This window comes from Haliotis rufescens, unplaced genomic scaffold (genome assembly GCF_023055435.1).
Source record: "Haliotis rufescens isolate VD_foot unplaced genomic scaffold, xgHalRufe1.0.p SCAF_1, whole genome shotgun sequence".
Taxonomy (NCBI): Eukaryota; Metazoa; Mollusca; class Gastropoda; order Lepetellida; family Haliotidae; genus Haliotis; species Haliotis rufescens.
The window spans coordinates 81,760,112-81,779,925 of record NW_025963779.1 but is presented as its reverse complement, the minus strand read 5'-3'; the positions used below and the strand labels follow the sequence as shown (position 1 = coordinate 81,779,925).

At 39.6% G+C, this 19,814-nt stretch overlaps 1 protein-coding gene across 9 annotated transcripts in view; it reads right to left on the bottom strand.

The window, feature by feature from the left end:
* The window catches only part of LOC124136883 (multiple C2 and transmembrane domain-containing protein 1-like), a 198,341-nt gene that overhangs the window by 23,289 nt on the left and 155,238 nt on the right, over positions 1-19,814 (bottom strand). For all 9 annotated transcript variants that reach the window (XM_048402229.1, XM_048402225.1, XM_048402231.1 and 6 more), the window contains 6 exons: positions 8,166-8,345; positions 6,213-6,343; positions 3,167-3,353; positions 2,590-2,644; positions 1,649-1,790; positions 387-489 (listed from right to left, as the gene is read on the bottom strand). In XM_048402229.1, the coding sequence (XP_048258186.1) occupies positions 387-489; positions 1,649-1,790; positions 2,590-2,644; positions 3,167-3,353; positions 6,213-6,343; positions 8,166-8,345 (798 nt within the window). The remainder of the gene's footprint in view (positions 1-386; positions 490-1,648; positions 1,791-2,589; positions 2,645-3,166; positions 3,354-6,212; positions 6,344-8,165; positions 8,346-19,814) is intronic.

The following is a 19,814-nucleotide window of genomic DNA, read 5'->3' as shown; positions in this document are numbered from 1 at the left end:
TCAACCCTACACTTACCCTCAGTATCGGGATGGCTAGTCAACCCTACACTTACCCTCAGTATCGGGATGGCTAGTCAACTCTACACTTACCCTCAGTATCGGGATGGCAAGTCAACTCTACACTTACCCTCAGTATCGGGATGGCTAGTCAACTCTACACTTACCCTCAGTATCGGGATGGCTAGTCAACTCTACACTTACCCTCAGTATCGGGATGACTAGTCAACTCTACACTTACCCTCAGTATCGGGATGGCTAGTCAACTCTACACTTACCCTCAGTATCGGGATGGCTAGTCAACTCTACACTTACCCTTAGTATCAGGATGGCTAGTCGGCCCTACACTGACCCTCAGTATTGCCATGGCTAGTCAACCCTACACTTACCCTCAGGAGTGGGATGGACAGTTTACCCAGGAACTCCACTTTCTTATCCCGGTCCTCGTCCCAGACTGACACTTCCAGCACCGAGTGAATGTCCTTCACATTGCTGGCAAATAAAGTTCAAATACAGTTCGTCAACAGGTATGATTATTTGTGATATATACAACATGGAAGCACACATGAGTAAATGCCCTTCGTGTGCAAAGTATTACTTAACATATGAAGACATAATTTTCACTAACTGAAATATCTTTAGCATACTGCATATGAATCCAACACTAGGGTGAACCACCCAATTCAAAAGATATCATCAACTGATTTGCAGCCATGTGTGTTGGCAAAAAAATCACTGACACACATACACACAGACCACACTGACAGGGAAGCCTTTATCGATACTTATTGGGGATGTTAGGCAATAGCTTATTAAGTAAATAGTTCTTTAAATCGATGTATGGAACATTCTAAAAGCAGTTTCGACCAGGGTCCCTCATTTGCATATTTATCTTATTTTGATGCTAAGGTTATCGGACTGGTTTATCACATCTGTAACACCATCCATTATGAAATAAATCTCGTTCTTACTTTCAACGTGGTACACTCGTAAATGGATGAAAGGAAAATATATTCACCTCAAGACTGAACAATGGAAATAATTTAAATGGTTCTCTGGAAAACCAATACACAGAGGCAGTCTCTTTTTCATGACTCCTGTTTTGTTTCTCAATTTCTATGCCATAAATATTTAAAAAATTCTTATTTGGAACTTTTACTCTTAATGTATCAAAGAAATAATTGGATTTAGTGAGTGAGGTTGGCAACACTGCTTTGAACAGTATTCCAGTTATATCATGGCATAGCAGCTTAATGTGGGAGGAAATTCCAAAGTAATGTCGGTATCAGACGTTCACCACTTTGGTGAAACCCATGAGCAAAATAGTAATGTGCTGACAAGCTTGGAAACATAATCTGGGTGAATGTTGGAATTATACCCATGACCATCAGATGCAGTAAATTGAGACACCTTAGATGCCTGCGCCACTAGTGCTCTGAATTATCTTGAAATGTTAATAGGAGATTGGCAACTGATATATTTGCTTGTCTCTGTCCTAAATAATATTTCATATGATACAAAGCTGCAGAAACATAATCGGGGCGAGCCATCCCCAAGGGAGGCAACTCTGAATTGTGGCACCGAACATGGTTGGGCCGTCCGTGCCGCGAAAGAAGTGGAACACCTCCATGACAACACTGCATGGACTCACAATGTGAAGACCTTGTTCCACTGTGGGTTGAGTGTCTTGTACTCGGTGTGAGTCTGGAGTCTTGAGTTGACCAGCTCCAGTACACAGAAGGGGTCACTCTGGCCACCAAAGTCAGCTGCTCGTAATCCCTGAGCCTTGAACACTGAAATTAGTACACAAATATTTAAATCTTAAAATCATTTTCATTAGCCTTTAGCAATATTTATGCCATATCGCATAACAGAGTTAACGTTAAACTTTTTCTTTCAAAGCAACATTTCAGTACTTGCTTGATAAAGGTACTACAGGCAGACAATGCTGTCTTCATTGATACTACTAAAATGCACTAAAAGAAATACCAAAGCATGTCAGTTTAACATGTGACCCTAGGAGGACATACATGTTAATTCTGGTGACACGTCTCACGAGTACAACCAATGATCATCATAATTGAGCACAATACTGGATCTGAACAGACAATCAGAAGAAGATATTGATTGCTTTGTATGTATTGGATACAGTCTCTGTTTCTGCACTGATAATTATTGAATTTTATGACAGGTTTTGAGTTCTCTCTTGAGAGTCAAATTGAAATTCTTGGAAAATGCTCAGATTTCTTACGAATTAATCTGAAATGTTTCCTGAATTTACTTCTAGTGACCTTGGCCTTCTACAGAAGTCACCTAAATGTTGATGCGATCGTCATCCCACCACAAAGATCATGTATACTATGATTCATCAAATGTACACAAGCTTTTTTCATACCTAGTCATCTGAGTGACCTTCACCTTCAATGTCATCCAGTCATATGTCAGAATCTCCCAGCTGTATATACAAGGAGGTATATCATGTATGAAGTCTCTAACATCTGTCATAAGAGCGTAGTTCAGAAAACTAATTGCGACAGCAGTGGATGCTGCAGGAAAAATATTTGTTCGGACATACTCTATGGAAGAACTCACCTTTGACCTGTAGCCAGCCGATGTCTTTCATATTGTTGAATGACTTGAGGAGACCCTGTTAATTAGATACATGATCGATTATTGCATGTAAGGAAAACACTTTCTAAACATTTATACATACTGATATGTAGGACAACAACTTCTCTAATTACTGTGAAGGCAACGTTTCGGTGTAGATCCTTATACTGTTGTCAAGCAAAGCCTGAGTCTACTGTCAAACATGCCTATCAAACAATTCATACTGATACGTACACACCAAGGCAAAGTCTTTTACAATTAGCTTAAGTAGGTCAATATATGAATAGGGGGCACGGGTGGCCCAGTTGTCTAAGGCGCCGCGATTCGCTGTGCAGAGTTGCGTCCCTTGGGCACGCCAGAAACCTATGATTGTGGGTTTAAATCCTGGTTCGCCCCGATTATGTTTCTAGGTTTGTCAGCACCAAACCCGTGCTGATGGTAAATAAATATGTACGATTTACGATCATATTGTCAATGCCTTTATTTTATTCCTGCATGTCTGATTTTGGAACATTGCCATTGAGAAGTCATCTATATAAAGAACTGTGAAAGATCATACATAGTTTCTGATTCTCTCTTCTCTGTCGCGAGGGTTGGGCGTGTAGTTGGCCAGATCGGTGATGGTCTCACTGCCAGCAGTGCCACTGATCGTCAACAACAACCTGACCATTCCCGCGCCATCCTCCAGATTCTGGCAGAAGGTATGAGTTGTCTCCCTGTCCAACTTTGACAGGTCAATCACAGCTCTGAAACAACAGAAACACTAATCTACACCCTTCACAGATCAACCATAGTAATAGGATAGAATTGGGTGTTCCTTAACGTTTTTTTAGTAGCGTTTATTGCAATGTAGGCATTCTTAACAATAATAAGCTATGAATGATAAACCAAAATTCTTAAATCATTTTCATGTAATAAGGTTATGTTGATTGAAAAGAAAAATGCAAAACTTTCCCCAAAAAACTGTTGTAATTAATAATAAAATATGAATTAGCATAAGCTATGTATCACCACTGTAAACATTTGTTTTAAATCATTTTAGAAGCACAGGCAATTTTTATATACTATTGCATAAGCTAACTGTCAGCATCATAAATATTCGTTATTAATCAGTTTAAACACAGACATTTTATCAAATGTGAAATACATCCAAGACTCATCCATAATACTGTCCTTGCCTGTGGGTTATCCTGCATAGGCCAGGTTATGCCAAAATCAATAAAACATTCAATACATTTCATCAAGATTCATCTTCCAGTGTTTGTTAGCATTTAATTAAAATTTCATAGAATTTATACGTCATCACAAATGATTTGTCCCTTGACATTTCAACTAATGTGAAACTCCAGACTGATTTTGTCACTTGAGAGTTCGACATTGCAACGTAGTGTGATATTTATCTGAGAAAGACATTTTCAATCAGGGCCAGGCTCAAGGGACTTGCTAAAAAATACCTGTGGACACTGCATAGTGGTTTCATGAATTATAACTGCAAATGTGCCATGTCAAATTCCCGACAAATTGATATTGAACACCATGAAGAATATCCTATTTAAAAAAATAGATTTATTGTGCTAGAGAATGTTTTCCTTTTTTTAAGTTTGTTCATATTCCCTGCCTAAGTCCTAAAACCTTTTACATGAATCATCTCCAAAACTCACCTTTCTTGTGACATCATGGTCAAACATTGTTATCTTCACAACCCACCTCCTCTGCACAACAGATCTTCCCTGTGATATCATGGTCAAACATCATCATCTCCACAACTCACCTTTCCATGAAGTCATCCTTCCCTGTGACATCATGGTCAAACATCGTCATCTCCACAACTCACCTTCCCATGAAGTCGTCCTTCCTAGTGATATCATGGTCAAACATTGTTATCTTCACAACCCATCTCCTCTGCACAAAACACATCTTCCCTGTGATATCATGGTCAAACATCGTCATCTCCACAACTCACCTTCCCATGAAGTCATCCTTCCTAGTGACATCATGGTCAAACACAGTCATCTCCACAACTCACCTTCCCATGAAGTCATCCTTCCTAGTGACATCATGGTCAAACACCGTCATCTCCACAACTCACCTTCCAATGAAGTCGTCCTTCCCTGTGACATCATGGTCAAACATTGTTATCGTCACAACCCACCTCCTCTGCACAACACATCTTCCCTGTGATATCATGGTCAAACATCGTCATCTCCACAACTCACCTTCCCATGAAGACATCCTTCCCTGTGACATCATGGTCAAACACCGTCGTCTCCACAACTCACCTTCCCATGAAGTCGTCCTTCCTAGTGACATCATGGTCAAACACCGTCATCTCCACAACTCACCTTCCCATGAAGTCGTCCTTCCCTGTGACATCATGGTCAAACACCGTCATCTCCACAACTCACCTTCCCATGAAGTCGTCCTTCCTAGTGACATCATGGTCAAACACCGTCATCTCCACAACTCACCTTCCCATGAAGTCGTCCTTCCCTGTGACATCATGGTCAAACATTGTTATCTTCACAACCCACCTCCTCTGCACAACACATCTTCCCTGTGATATCATGGTCAAACATCGTCATCTCCACAACTCACCTTCCCATGAAGTCATCCTTCCCTGTGACATCATGGTCAAACATCGTCATCTCCACAACTCACCTTCCCATGAAGTCATCCTTCCCTGTGACATCATGGTCAAACATCGTCATCTCCACAACTCACCTTCCCATGAAGTCATCCTTCCTAGTGACATCATGGTCAAACACCGTCATCTCCACAACTCACCTTCCCATGAAGTCATCCTTCCTAGTGACATCATGGTCAAACACCGTCATCTCCACAACTCACCTTCCAATGAAGTCGTCCTTCCCTGTGACATCATGGTCAAACATTGTTATCGTCACAACCCACCTCCTCTGCACAACACATCTTCCCTGTGATATCATGGTCAAACATCGTCATCTCCACAACTCACCTTCCCATGAAGACATCCTTCCCTGTGACATCATGGTCAAACACCGTCGTCTCCACAACTCACCTTCCCATGAAGTCGTCCTTCCTAGTGACATCATGGTCAAACACCGTCATCTCCACAACTCACCTTCCCATGAAGTCGTCCTTCCCTGTGACATCATGGTCAAACACCGTCATCTCCACAACTCACCTTCCCATGAAGTCGTCCTTCCTAGTGACATCATGGTCAAACACCGTCATCTCCACAACTCACCTTCCCATGAAGTCGTCCTTCCCTGTGACATCATGGTCAAACATTGTTATCTTCACAACCCACCTCCTCTGCACAACACATCTTCCCTGTGATATCATGGTCAAACATCGTCATCTCCACAACTCACCTTCCCATGAAGTCATCCTTCCCTGTGACATCATGGTCAAACATCGTCATCTCCACAACTCACCTTCCCATGAAGTCATCCTTCCCTGTGACATCATGGTCAAACATCGTCATCTCCACAACTCACCTTCCCATGAAGTCATCCTTCCTAGTGACATCATGGTCAAACACCGTCATCTCCACAACTCACCTTTCCATGAAGTCACCCTTCCCTGTGACATCATGGTCAAACATCGTCATCCCCACAACTCACCTTCCCATGAAGTCATCCTTCCCTGTGACATCATGGTCAAACACCGTCATCTCAAGTTGACTAGTCTGGTCATCATACATGCGTAGATCAAACTGCTCCAACCATTTGGGGTTCAACGTCTTTGTCTTAAACTGAAAACAAATAGTTCCTTGAGATTGTACACATAATTATTTTCCATGGTTCAACAGATGATTACAGACATGTTTTCTCCAATATTTCTGGAGTTGATACGCGTTCAGCAGTGAAGAGAATGCTGATTGCTTGTTGTATTATGCTGCAGTCAGCAATATTCCATCTAATGTTTCCAGCCACCTTGGCACAAAGTCACCAGTTACCGAGGCTAACCACCCAATCTCCATAAAGCTGGCTCTTGAGTGAGTGAGTATGGTCTTATGTCGCTTTTTCCAATCCTTCAGCAACATCATGTCGGGGGACACCAGAAATGGGTTTCACATATTGTACCCATGTGGGGAATTGAAGCCCCGGTCTTCAGCATGACGAACAAACACTTTAACCACTATCTCTCACCCCTCCCCCCCCCCCCCCCCCCCCCCCCCCCACACACACACACACACACACACCTCCCCCCAGTTCTGACCAGCCTGAGGTACTGGATACTTTTTCTGATCAAGAATCCCAACAGAACAAAAAAAAGTTATTCTGTAAAGTAAGTTTATGCAAAGAGGAGGAATATTTTTCTTGTTCAGCAAAATGATTTAAATTTAAGGTGATATGGTGAGACGAATTTGAATAAAAATATTGAGTAGTTAAAAAAATACACTTCAGGATTGAAGGATTGACTTGTTAGTTTTACATGAAAATCTAACTGCAGGATAAACCCATTTCTGACTCCTGTACAAAGAAATTCTTGAATGTTTTCCTAATATCTTTAAGTGCCCAAATTGCACTAGTAAAGGTCATAATCAATAATTTAAATAAGCAATTCTTATTTCAATTTTCCCATATCCATCAGTGTTGAATTGATCTGAAACAAAACAGTCCCTTCCTTCAAAGTGAAATATCACTTATTTCGGTGTGCTTTTTCTTGTGTAGGTATTAACCAATGACCTTGCGTTTGATGTCAGCTCTGGATGATATCGATTGGAAAGCAACAAGTGAATTTCAATCTGTCAATGTCACATGTGTTTACCATTTAATCAGCCATGTTTGATTAATGATTCTATAATACCATAATAGAGTCAATTAGAATGTAATACACTTTGATGATCAGATGAACCCTTACTATTCACCATACCAACTTTTCACTCAGCTGTTAGTCCTTCACCAAGCAAAATACCATAGATAGTATTCAACTAAATTATTATATTTCTCCCAATTTCAAGTTGTTTGAACAATATGTCTTTTAGCAACTTAATTATTTATGAATCTGAAGGAGTTTACTTATTTGCAACAGGAAGTTTCCTATCTTAAGACTGCTTCCAAAAGGACTACATGAGATTGGAATCTTTGTTAAACGTTTCTTGTTTCTTCAGAAGACAATCCCATTTCCAACAAACTGCCAAAATACATTTGACCACTGAAGTTCATTTTGCTAATTCCATTCATCAAAAGCAGTAAATACATCATTCACCAAAGATGTGATTATCATTTTCATGATAATTTATGAAAACAGTTCAACTAATAATAATTAGTGGAGAGTGAATGAGTTTGGTTTAACACTGCTTTGAGCATATTGGTAATTTCACATCATGTGAACTTCATGTGGGACGAAAGTCTCAAGTGATGAATTTGAAACCCACAAGCTTTGTTCTGGTGTTGACAAACCTAGAAACATAATCAGATCTGGGATTGGAAGTCATGACCATTGGTTTCTGGCACTCCTAAGGGAGGCAACTCTGCACAGCTGATCTGCCGCTAATAATTAGTATAATCAATCTTTCAATATTACACTGTGATCATGAAGTCACACTGATTTAAAAAAGACCAAACTACCTTGCTGCGATATTTCTCTTTTCCCAGTTGAAACTTGACATATGGATCACTGAAGCCGTTGTCATCCATTGGAACAAGATTGGATCCCTCAACCAACACAATAGTCACAACACTGCTCCAGATCTGCATCTTCATCTTCTTGGACCCTGTGTCCGACCCGCGAACACTTCGTTTAAAATACTGCAAAAGAAATATCAGATGAAAGACAAGGACAAGGAGTAAACTACTTTCCAGCTGGTCCAGCATAGTTTTACACAGTTTTTAAAATATTCAAGCAAAACAATGGCCGCAGACACCAGATATGGGCTTCAGATATTGTACCCATGTAGGGAATCGAACACAGGCTTTCAGTGTGATGATCAAACACTTTAACCACTAGGCCACCCCACTACTATCTGGAGTGCAGGTAACAATAAATGGAAAATATTTAAAACAGAAACATTTGATGAATATGAAAACACAACCATGCACAGACTGCATAAAGAAAATGAATATAGTCACCTATATTTTGGAAATTTTCACCTTTAGCTTTCACAACGCAGATCTACATCATAACTATAGCGAAACTATATTTGTCCTGAAAGCCTGCTTTCCAGATGATTAACTATATGTTAAGAACGTCTATACATACACAAAGGGGCATAATCATGATTCATAAATCCATATTTCTTAATCAGGGTAGTTTCACTTAGAACTGAACAACCAGTTCTCAAATGAGATTAAAATGTCTCACATGAGATCATAGTCTTGGTACCTTCTCTAACAACTGTGGCACATGAAATGCTGTTTTTGAAGCTACAGTTCTAGACAGATACTACACTTCTTAGTGGTAGTCACAAAATCATTGTTCATACACCAGATACAGTCTGACCCATATTCCAATTGAGCTTCTTGGCAAATGAGTACCTTTCTGACTTTCATGCACACAACACCAATTCCTCAAAAAGATTTCAACAGAACTCCATCACAACTATTGGATTGACTAAGATCTGTCTATCTGAGACTGATACAGTTAACTAACAAGGTGCCCCCAGATATCCCCATGATATCCCTGGATACCCCCTGGATACCCCTGGTTACTCCAAGGAGTGAGTGAGTGTTTTACGCCGCTTTCAGCAATATTCCAGCAATATCACAGCGGGGACACCAGGAATGGGCTTCACACATTGTACCCATGTAGGAAATCGAACCCTGGCATTGGGCGTGACAAGTGAATGCTTTAACCACTTGGCTACGCCACCCCGCCCCCAGTTTCTCCAAGGAAGCAGGGTGAAACATCCAATCACTGTTGATCTGGACACAGCAGAGCCGTATTCAAAAGGTCATGCAACTCCTGTCATTGAATGTCTCGGGTTGAAGAAGAGTCCTCTCGAGGCCAAAACAAACATTTCCTGCACAATTAACCAATCAGTAGCTGGATTCTGCTGGTCACGTAGGACTGCATGGATGCAATCCTCGCCATGTTCACTACAGACAATAACAATGTCGGACATAGATGCATGTATCTACCAGTAAAATGACATAATACCGGTATATCAATTGGCTTCCATTTGGCATATCCATTGGACATGCTTACCCTCCTCACGAAGACCTGGTGAATATTCTCTGGCATTGACGTTTTAAATCTATATTTACATGTGACATTCATATCATACATTTATTATTAATCACTACAAAATGCAAATGTCTGATTGACCAGTCAATGTCTGGTAAAAATACATTACTGTCATTGGCCTGCACCGGTATCATGACATGACATGTTTGATGTGACACTAACAATAACATGACATCACATGTTTGATGTGGCACTAACAATAACATGACATCACATGTTTGATGTGGCACTAACAATAACATGACATGACATGTTTGATGTGGCACTTACAATAACATGACATGACATGTTTGATGTGGCACTAACAATAACATGACATGACATGTTTGATGTGACACTAACAACATGACATATGTTTGATGTGGCACTAACAATAACATAACATGACATGATATGTTTGATGTGGCACTAACAATAACATGACATGACATGTTTGATGTGGCACTAACAATAACATGACATGACATGTTTGATGTGACACTAACAACATGACATGACATGTTTGATGTGACACTAACAACATGACATATGTTTGATGTGGCACTAACAATAACATAACATGACATGATATGTTTGATGTGGCACTAACAATAACATGACATGATATGCTTGATGTGACACTAACAATAACATGACATGACATGACATGTTTGATGTGACACTAACAATAACATGACATGATATGCTTGATGTGACACTTACAATAACATGACATGACATGACATGTTTGATGTGACACTAACAATAACATGACATGATATGCTTGATGTGACACTAACAACATGACATGACATGTTTGATGTGACACTAACAACATGACATATGTTTGATGTGGCACTAACAATAACATAACATGACATGATATGTTTGATGTGGCACTAACAATAACATGACATGACATGTTTGATGTGACACTAACAATAACATGACATGATATGTTTGATGTGACACTAACAATAACATGACATGACATGATATGTTTGATGTGACACTAACAATAACATGACATGACATGACATGTTTGATGTGACACTAACAATAACATGACATGATATGCTTGATGTGACACTAACAATAACATGACATGATATGTTTGATGTGACACTAACAATAACATGACATGACATGACATGTTTGATGTGGCACTAACATTAACATGACATGACATGTTTGATGTGACACTAACAATAACATGACATGACATGTTTGATGTGGCACTAACAATAACATGACATGTTTGATGTGACACTAACAATAACATGACATGACATGACATGTTTGATGTGGCACTAACATTAACATGACATGACATGTTTGATGTGACACTAACAATAACATGACATGACATGTTTGATGTGACACTAACAATAACATGACATGATATGTTTGATGTGACACTAACAATAACATGACATGACATGACATGTTTGATGTGATACTATCAATAACATGACATGATATGTTTGATGTGACACTAACAATAACATGACATGGCATGATATGTTTGATGTGGCACTAACAATAACATGACATGACATGTTTGATGTGATACTAACAATAACATGACATGATATGTTTGATGTGACACTAACAATAACATGACATGGCATGATATGTTTGATGTGGCACTAACAATGACATGACATGACATGTTTGATGTGTCACTAACAATAACATGACATGACATGACATGTTTGATGTGTCACTAACAATAACATGACATGACATGACATGTTTGATGTGACACTAACAATAACATGACATGACATGACATGTTTGATGTGTCACTTGTTTGTTCATCCAGTCACCTTATGTGTCCTTTATCCCCCTGTGGGGTTCCGGGGTAGAATTGGTCCCTAGCAATCTACGCTTGTTGTACAAGGTGACTTGATGGATTGGTTGGTCAGGCTCGGTGACTTGGGTAATTGTATGTCATCAAAGCCCTATGGTGTGGATAGTTGCTCATAATTCACAAGATCGATCGTAGGATTGTCTGGTCCAGGCTCGATTTTTTACAGTCTTCCATCATATAGATGAAATTTTGCCAAGTGTGGTGTTAAAGAGAAAAAAACATGACTGCATTATATCCTTTGTGCTGATACATATAATGTTGCTAGTCTACTGATACACATACAATGTTGCCACTCTACTGATACACATACAATGTTGCCACTCTACTGATACACATACAATGTTGCCACTCTACTGATACACATACAATGTTGCCACTCTACTGATACACATACAATGTTGCCACTCTACTGATACACATACAATGTTGCCACTCAAGTGATACACATACAATGTTGCCACTCAAGTGATACACATACAATGTTGCCGCTCTACTGATACACATACAATGTTGCCACTCTACTGATACACATACAATGTTGCCACTCTACTGATACACATACAATGTTGCCACTCTACTGATACACATACAATGTTGCCACTCAAGTGATACACATACAATGTTGCCACTCAAGTGATACACATACAATGTTGCCGCTCTACTGATACACATACAATGTTGCCACTCTACTGATACACATACAATGTTGCCACTCTACTGATACACATACAATGTTGCCACTCTACTGATACACATACAATGTTGCCACTCTACTGATACACATACAATGTTGCCACTCAAGTGATACACATACAATGTTGCCACTCTACTGATACACATACAATGTTGCCACTCAAGTGATACACATACAATGTTGCCACTCTACTGATACACATACAATGTTGCCACTCTACTGTTACACATACAATGTTGCCACTCTACTGATACACATACAATGTTGCCACTCTACTGATACACATACAATGTTGCCACTCAAGTGATACACATACAATGTTGCCACTCTACTGATACACACACAATGTTGCCACTCAAGTGATACACATACAATGTTGCCACTCTACTGATACACATACAATGTTGCCACTCAAGTGATACACATACAATGTTGCCACTCAAGTGATACACATACAATGTTGCCACTCTACTGATACATATACAATGTTGCCACTCTACTGATACACATACAATGTTGCCACTCTACTGATACACACACAATGTTGCCACTCTACTGATACACACACAATGTTGCCACTCTACTGATACACATATAATGTTGCCACTCTACTGATACACATACAATGTTGCCACTCTACTGATACACATACAATGTTGCCACTCTACTGATACACATACAATGTTGCCACTCAAGTGATACACATACAATGTTGCCACTCTACTGATACACATACAATGTTGCCACTCTACTGATACACATACAATGTTGCCACTCTACTGATACACATACAATGTTGCCACTCTACTGTTAAATCGCACTGTGGAAACAATAATGCCACACTTACATTGTATGAAGCCTCAAATTATTTACATATCCAAAAAAGCACAGTCAACATGTTATTACACAGACGTAAATATCCATAAGAATGTCCATCTGTACCATGATCTTGGAGAAAGAGCTCTGCCCCATAATGCCCTCTCAGGAGGCCGCTGCAGGTTGTCTACAGAGAAGGTGCCTTCAGATGTCGACTGTTATCAGTCTGGATTAGTTAATGGACATTTGCAAGGGAAAGAAAGCTAAAGCAGGCCTGTCAGCAGGAGTTTGAAGACGTAACTCCCAGGAATCTGATTTTCTAAACACAATTTCCCAGAAAAAAAGAGGATGAAAAACATACCTAACTACCTGATCAAGAAATAGAAAACAAGATTTAGGGGAACGATAGCATGGATACAGTTTTCATGACTTGCCAACGTTCTTGTAACAAGACCTTATGGGATAAAATACCTTCTGCTGTTTCTTTATTCAAACCTGTACACAGACTTCAGATAGAAGTTTGATTACATCATATATCAGAGGAAGCTTCAGGGGTGTTTGGAAAAAAGCAACTGAGATCAAGGAACTTGTTTGTATATAAGGTATTGTGATGAAAAGCTAAATATTGAATTGTGTTAATTACTTCAGTTAATATTCCTTCGCCTAATGATAATGAGCTTCTGCTTAACATGTTATCATCTCCTGATGGTTATTAGCATGAAGCCTTGTCGAGATACTCCTGATTGGGAAATCATGCAGAAACACAGACCCCAAAAACTGGCACTACAGCCAGGAGTTTAGCAAAACAAGTATCAGGTGGTTGTAGCAGTGTTTGCATGCATCAGGGACACTTCATCCCAGGGGTGGAACAGGATCATATATTTTTATTGTTTGTCAGATGAAATTTGGATCGAATTTTTTTTTTTTATCAACAACATTTATCTCATCCATGTTGATCTTCCAATGCTTGTAGTTATCAATTTTACATGACAGTATGCACAGTGTAATGGCACCACATTTAGAGAAACAAGATAAATGTTTTCACTGTTCATGATTGTTTGAAAGTGGTGGATGAGTGAGTTGTGGCCATCTTCCTGAGGCAAGGGAGCAAACTGAAGGGAGTAAAGTCCAGTTTCCATCCTTGCTGAACTAGGCTGGAATTCTGGAATTACATTTTGGCTGAACTAACTAGTATATGCACAGTCCAATCAAAATCATGTGACGCATTAGACATCCGGTTCGCAAACAACATGGACTTCAACATGCAGATTTCAGTTGACTGCAGGATTTCCAAAGCATGTGCATTGCCAACTGTGCATCGACAGATATTTTGCAAATCTTTTCATAATTTTAACCAAGGTGCAGTAGTGATTAGCCAGGTAAGACCTATTCTATTACAACATAGATAATGATTATCAATCAGATTGTCTTGACAGGGTGCTGCCATTTTGTTTGAAGCAAATGCAAGTGATAAGAGAGGTTGAATCTGATTGGTCAGTTGGGGGGACATAGAAGGGGCATAACTCCTTCTATAGCCACTGGTTGGCGCTATGATCGGGCCTGGAAATTCCAGCCTAGTTCAGCAAGGGTGGAACCTTAACTTTTATAGTCAGTTAACACCCTTGCTTCAGAAAAATGAAACTGGCTTCCACAGAAGATATCACATGGGTGATATTTGAACAATATTGCAGTTGTATTATGGCATGTCAGCTTAATGTGAGAAGATAGACTGAAGTGATCCAGATCATAGATCTTCACAATTTTTGTGACCTTCACAGTATCATATAGATAATCCAAGTATTATTGTCATGTAGAATATGGGATTCATACCTGAACTGTGGCCCTTATTCAATTTGACAATCTCATGCTTGAGATGGGTTCAGAATAACGCACCGTAACATATGTCTCCAAAATTACAAAGTAAAAAAAAACATGATAGAGTGACAGACACAGGTCCCCTCCCACCTCCTTCTGAAACACTCTTGCATCCCCCCCATAGACCTGGATCCCCCCTGCACCCCTTCTCTGCAAGTGGATTTGATCGAGTTACAAATCAAGGGAGGTAATCGCCTTGGTCTCTCCCTGGCACACCACACCCAAATAATCTCAGGATTAGCCTCTCTAATTTCCTGTACGAGACACATTTTAGACAAAACTGGACTAACACCTAAGAGACACATTTGCCAATGAATTAGTCTAGCTGGAATAAAGTGGTCTAGCCTGTTTTCATCCCTCAACAGTTTATGAATGATTGCCTTTTGATCAGGTCTGCCTGGTCTGTTCAAACAATATATTGCCAAAAAACAATTTGATTATTGAACCAATAAATCTACAGACCAAACTCAGCTACATGAATCATTTTATTTTTTACCAACCATCTTTGTTTAGCAAACTCCTAGATAATTTACAATTTCTACCAATATCACAAACTAACACACCACCTGAATTTCACAGAGCATGACTAAGCTGTCAGGGGTAATGCCAGAAATGAAAAGCGCCACTTTTATGTCGATAGTCTCCACTGATTACAAGATGTCTGAAGCTCAGAATTAAGTGTGGGCATTATGACACAATTATGACCCAGATAAATAATGCTCCCTTTGATCATGTGACACATGTCATTAAACCACTTGGCCATGAAACAGAGGAATATTTAGCCTGACAATGACAGTATAGCTAGCTGCTCCACCATTTTGATTCTGACCATGATCTGGCCAATGCAACAGCACATACTTATCTCCTTAATCACATGACTGGCATTGGAATGAAACTAGTCAAGATGAGTGCGGTCTCTCAAATCAATGTAAAAAGATGTTGGTTGCCATTATCCCTTGACAAGGACCACATAATACATGGGAGAGACACTGTTCAAACAAAGCTGCAACTATTTTCCCTGAAACTAGTCCTGTATTGATCTCTCCGAGACAGTGTGAGCGGGAAATAAAACAGACAAAACATGGTATAGATTTATCATGCTATTAAAGGCACAATACAATAACCAGGAAGAGACGATGTTCCTCCCTGTCTTAGAAAATCTTCTGCTAATAAGGTCATCACTAAATGCTAGTTATTCCCGTGCATATTACAAAATATTTGGTCTACTTACTCATTAAGAAAAAGAAGGAAAGAGATTTGGCTTAAAATAGTTCATATAATGCTTAAGATATGCGCATCGAACTATTTGCTGGCCCACTGATTGCAGAAAGGTGATGTCTACATATAGTTTCAAAAGCTCCTCAGAGCACAACCTCATTCTCTACGTAACATACTCAGAGTTTCATGCAAATCAATAGAGTTTGGTATTCATAGCATATAATACATTTTGATTTATTTCAAATTTGCAATATCTATCCTACAAAAATTCATATGATTCCTTAAATAATAAATAAAAAAAAAATGTAAGTTGCATCTTTGACATCTTACTTTATTGTTTAATGAATAATTTATTTGTGTAAGAGCACAGTTGAAAAATAGCAAGGACTCCATTCCTCGATCAGGCTGTCAAATCAAGCTGCCAGGTCTTAATTTTACATATTTCAAAGATTCTTCCAGGATGCTGATCAATATTCTCAGTAAAATGATGACGCCAGTCTATTCAAAATTCAGTATTAAGTTTGAAATTCATAGTGCTGAGTTAAGTTTCCACATTGTTGGTAATAGAAGCATCATGACCATGACAGTTCCCATTACAGGCAGCTATGACCATATACCATACAGAAACAATCTGTTCTTCAGCAACAACCAAAAGCTGACGAGAGGTGAGAGAAATCACTGAAATGTTGATTAAACCAAGAACGAGTGTTCAAGGATAATAGAACTCTGAAAATATATTCCAATATTCTCAAAAACTCCATGTTGAATAAAAACTAAATCAAAGTTGTTCTGATAATTATGATCAAACTCATAACATTCAATTAATGTGAGATCCATTTTGCCAAGTCAAATGGAATATTTTTGTCAAATTTTGGGATTGAGAAAGAATAAGACTATTCAAGAAAAGTATTCATATACAGTGAAACGGCTGAAAAAATTCCACGAACCAATCTCTTTGACATTTTTCAACCAGATTGCAGTACAAACTCCCAACCTTTTACAATGATGAACACAGATACATTCAATTTTCACAAGAAACTGAGGCCAGATCAATGTCGCTTCTTGTGGATTCTTGCTATCTTACTTTGTGATGTCAGTCCTCGGCGCCATTGTACACAACAACCTTAGCGCTATGACAGTTGTTAAGTCTATGTGAAGGCATGGGAGCTATGATCACCTTAGCGCTAAGATCACTTTGCATAACAGACCCTGGTATAAACTTTATCATTTTAAGACCCTTCTCATTTGACACAGTTAAGTCAAGATATCCTTTATTTCAGAATGTATGGTATTTTAAACGATGTTGTTTTGATGCGTTCATCTTCTTGCAACCATGAAGATCCGGGGTTAAGAATAGGTCTTCAGCAACCCATGCTTGCCGTAAAAGGTGACTATGCTTGTCGCAAGAGGCGACTAATGGGATCGGGTGGTCAGGCTCACTGACTTGGGTGATGCATGTCATTGATTCCAACAGTGTGGATCGATGCTCATGATGTCAATCACTGGATTGTCTGGTTCTGACTCAATTGAAATATTGCTGAGTGTGACGTTAAACAACAACAAAAATGATGCAACCATTACCTCATTCTTCATCAATAACACATCTCCCTGCAGTTTATTTCCTGCTAAGCTCAGCTGACAGCTCTGTTTCAATCAGGTATTATCATTTGATCATGTAGATACAATAAAGCATGACACATCTACTCCAGAGAGTCTATCCTAAACATGCGTGTCCTGCATCTTTTGGTATTTGGCTGTGCTTTAAGTTAACAGGGAATTCAGCAGTACTGATATAAAGGCAGTGCTGTACAAGGAAGCTGGTTGTGGTTGATCGATGACATTGAGAGTATAGATGTAACTTAATAGCCTTATAATGCTGTGTGATCCTTTAACTATCAGTTAGACCAGGTACAGATGCATGGGGTGTGAAGTGAGGTGAGGTGAGGTGAGGTGAGGTGAGGTGAGGTGAGGATAGGATGAGGTGAGGTGAGGTGAGGTGAGGTGAGGTGAAATGGGGTTTAACATTGTGTTCAAGATTCTTGCACTAATATCGCAACATGTGTATGTGAATATGTGTGAGTGTGTGTTGGTGTGTGCTGGTTCTGTGTTTAGTGTGACCCCACTGAGATACCATGCTGTAGTTGGATGCCCCACTCAAGTGGAGAATACTGACACTGAACTGACCAGTCCTTGGTTTGTCCCCTTAATGCAGAGTGCTAGTTAGGTTAATAACAAGTACCATCATTAACAAGTACCATCTTTTAAAATCTATTGGTATGACACAGCGAGGGATTAACCCCCGACCTTCGCCTCTATGGGCAGACACTCTATTTACTAGACCACATAGGTGGTCCGCATGTATTAGGCGCAGGTTTAATATGAGTGTAAGATAGCGTAAAGTACCCATTACTTATTGAGAAGTCACAGTTCTATACACAGATAACAAGCTGGTGAGAGTCAATGTTTCATGGTATTTTAGTCCCATCTTAGCATGTCAGGGACGGAATTGATCCAAGTCACTGATAGCTACCACTTTGGTGAAATCCAAGAGCACAGGTTTAGTGCTCACAGGATTGGATCATGAATATGAACCAGCAGATCCTGGCAGCCAAGGGACACAACTCTGCCACAACAAGGATTCAAGGCACTAGTATCCTTGGTCCCGTTCCACAAAGCAATCGTAAGTATACGACTGTCGTAAGTTAATGTTAAAGTATGGGTGTTACGATCAACTTAGGCTACGATCGCTTTGTGGAACAGGGCCCCAGTCGTTAAAGAATTCATTCTTCACACAGAGGAGTCTGATTCCCGACGTGTCTAGAACATGTGCAGGCCATTCTTCGTGTTGCTGACTGGAACATGGCTACAAGAAGATTACCACCATGCCCACTCACAAGGACAGTGTAGGAGCCGGGTGAAACGATGAGTGTCTAATACATTCCACACTGGAACCAATGGTGACAAAAACGATAAATACAAGATTGACAGTTGTCTGACTCTCGCATAAAGGCAACTCTATAAGCACACACAGTTCCTACATATTTCCTGTTACTTTGTGAAGGGAAATGTCAATGAAGAAGCAATGTACTTATTCCTGAGAGCCTCAGACAATCCCTGTCTGTTATCAACCACCATTGGGAATCAGACTGAGTGATTGTGTTTGACAGTACATCCGTGTGGCTGGTTTCTTCTGCTGATAGTATTACTTCTCACACTCTGTTGGCTAGAGGACGTCACGAATATGTCTGAGTTGGCACCTTCTGACACGAGTCCAGATACAAACATGCATGACTTCAAATGGAAATGGCAACATCATAACACTATGACATTTGTTTTCATGTTAAGATACCATAAAATAATAACCTTGAGATGTGTTGTGGAAACAAATATTAAAAAAACAAAAACAACTCCAGAACAGACAAACAGAAAATCATGTCTCATATCTTCTTCAGAGATTTTTTTCAGTCAACATTACAAGACTGCCTCCTTTGGTGTAGTGGATAGAGCATCTGCTGGGAGAGTGAAGGTTGGTAGGTTGATCCCTTGACTGTGTCATACCAAAGGATACTATAAGATGGT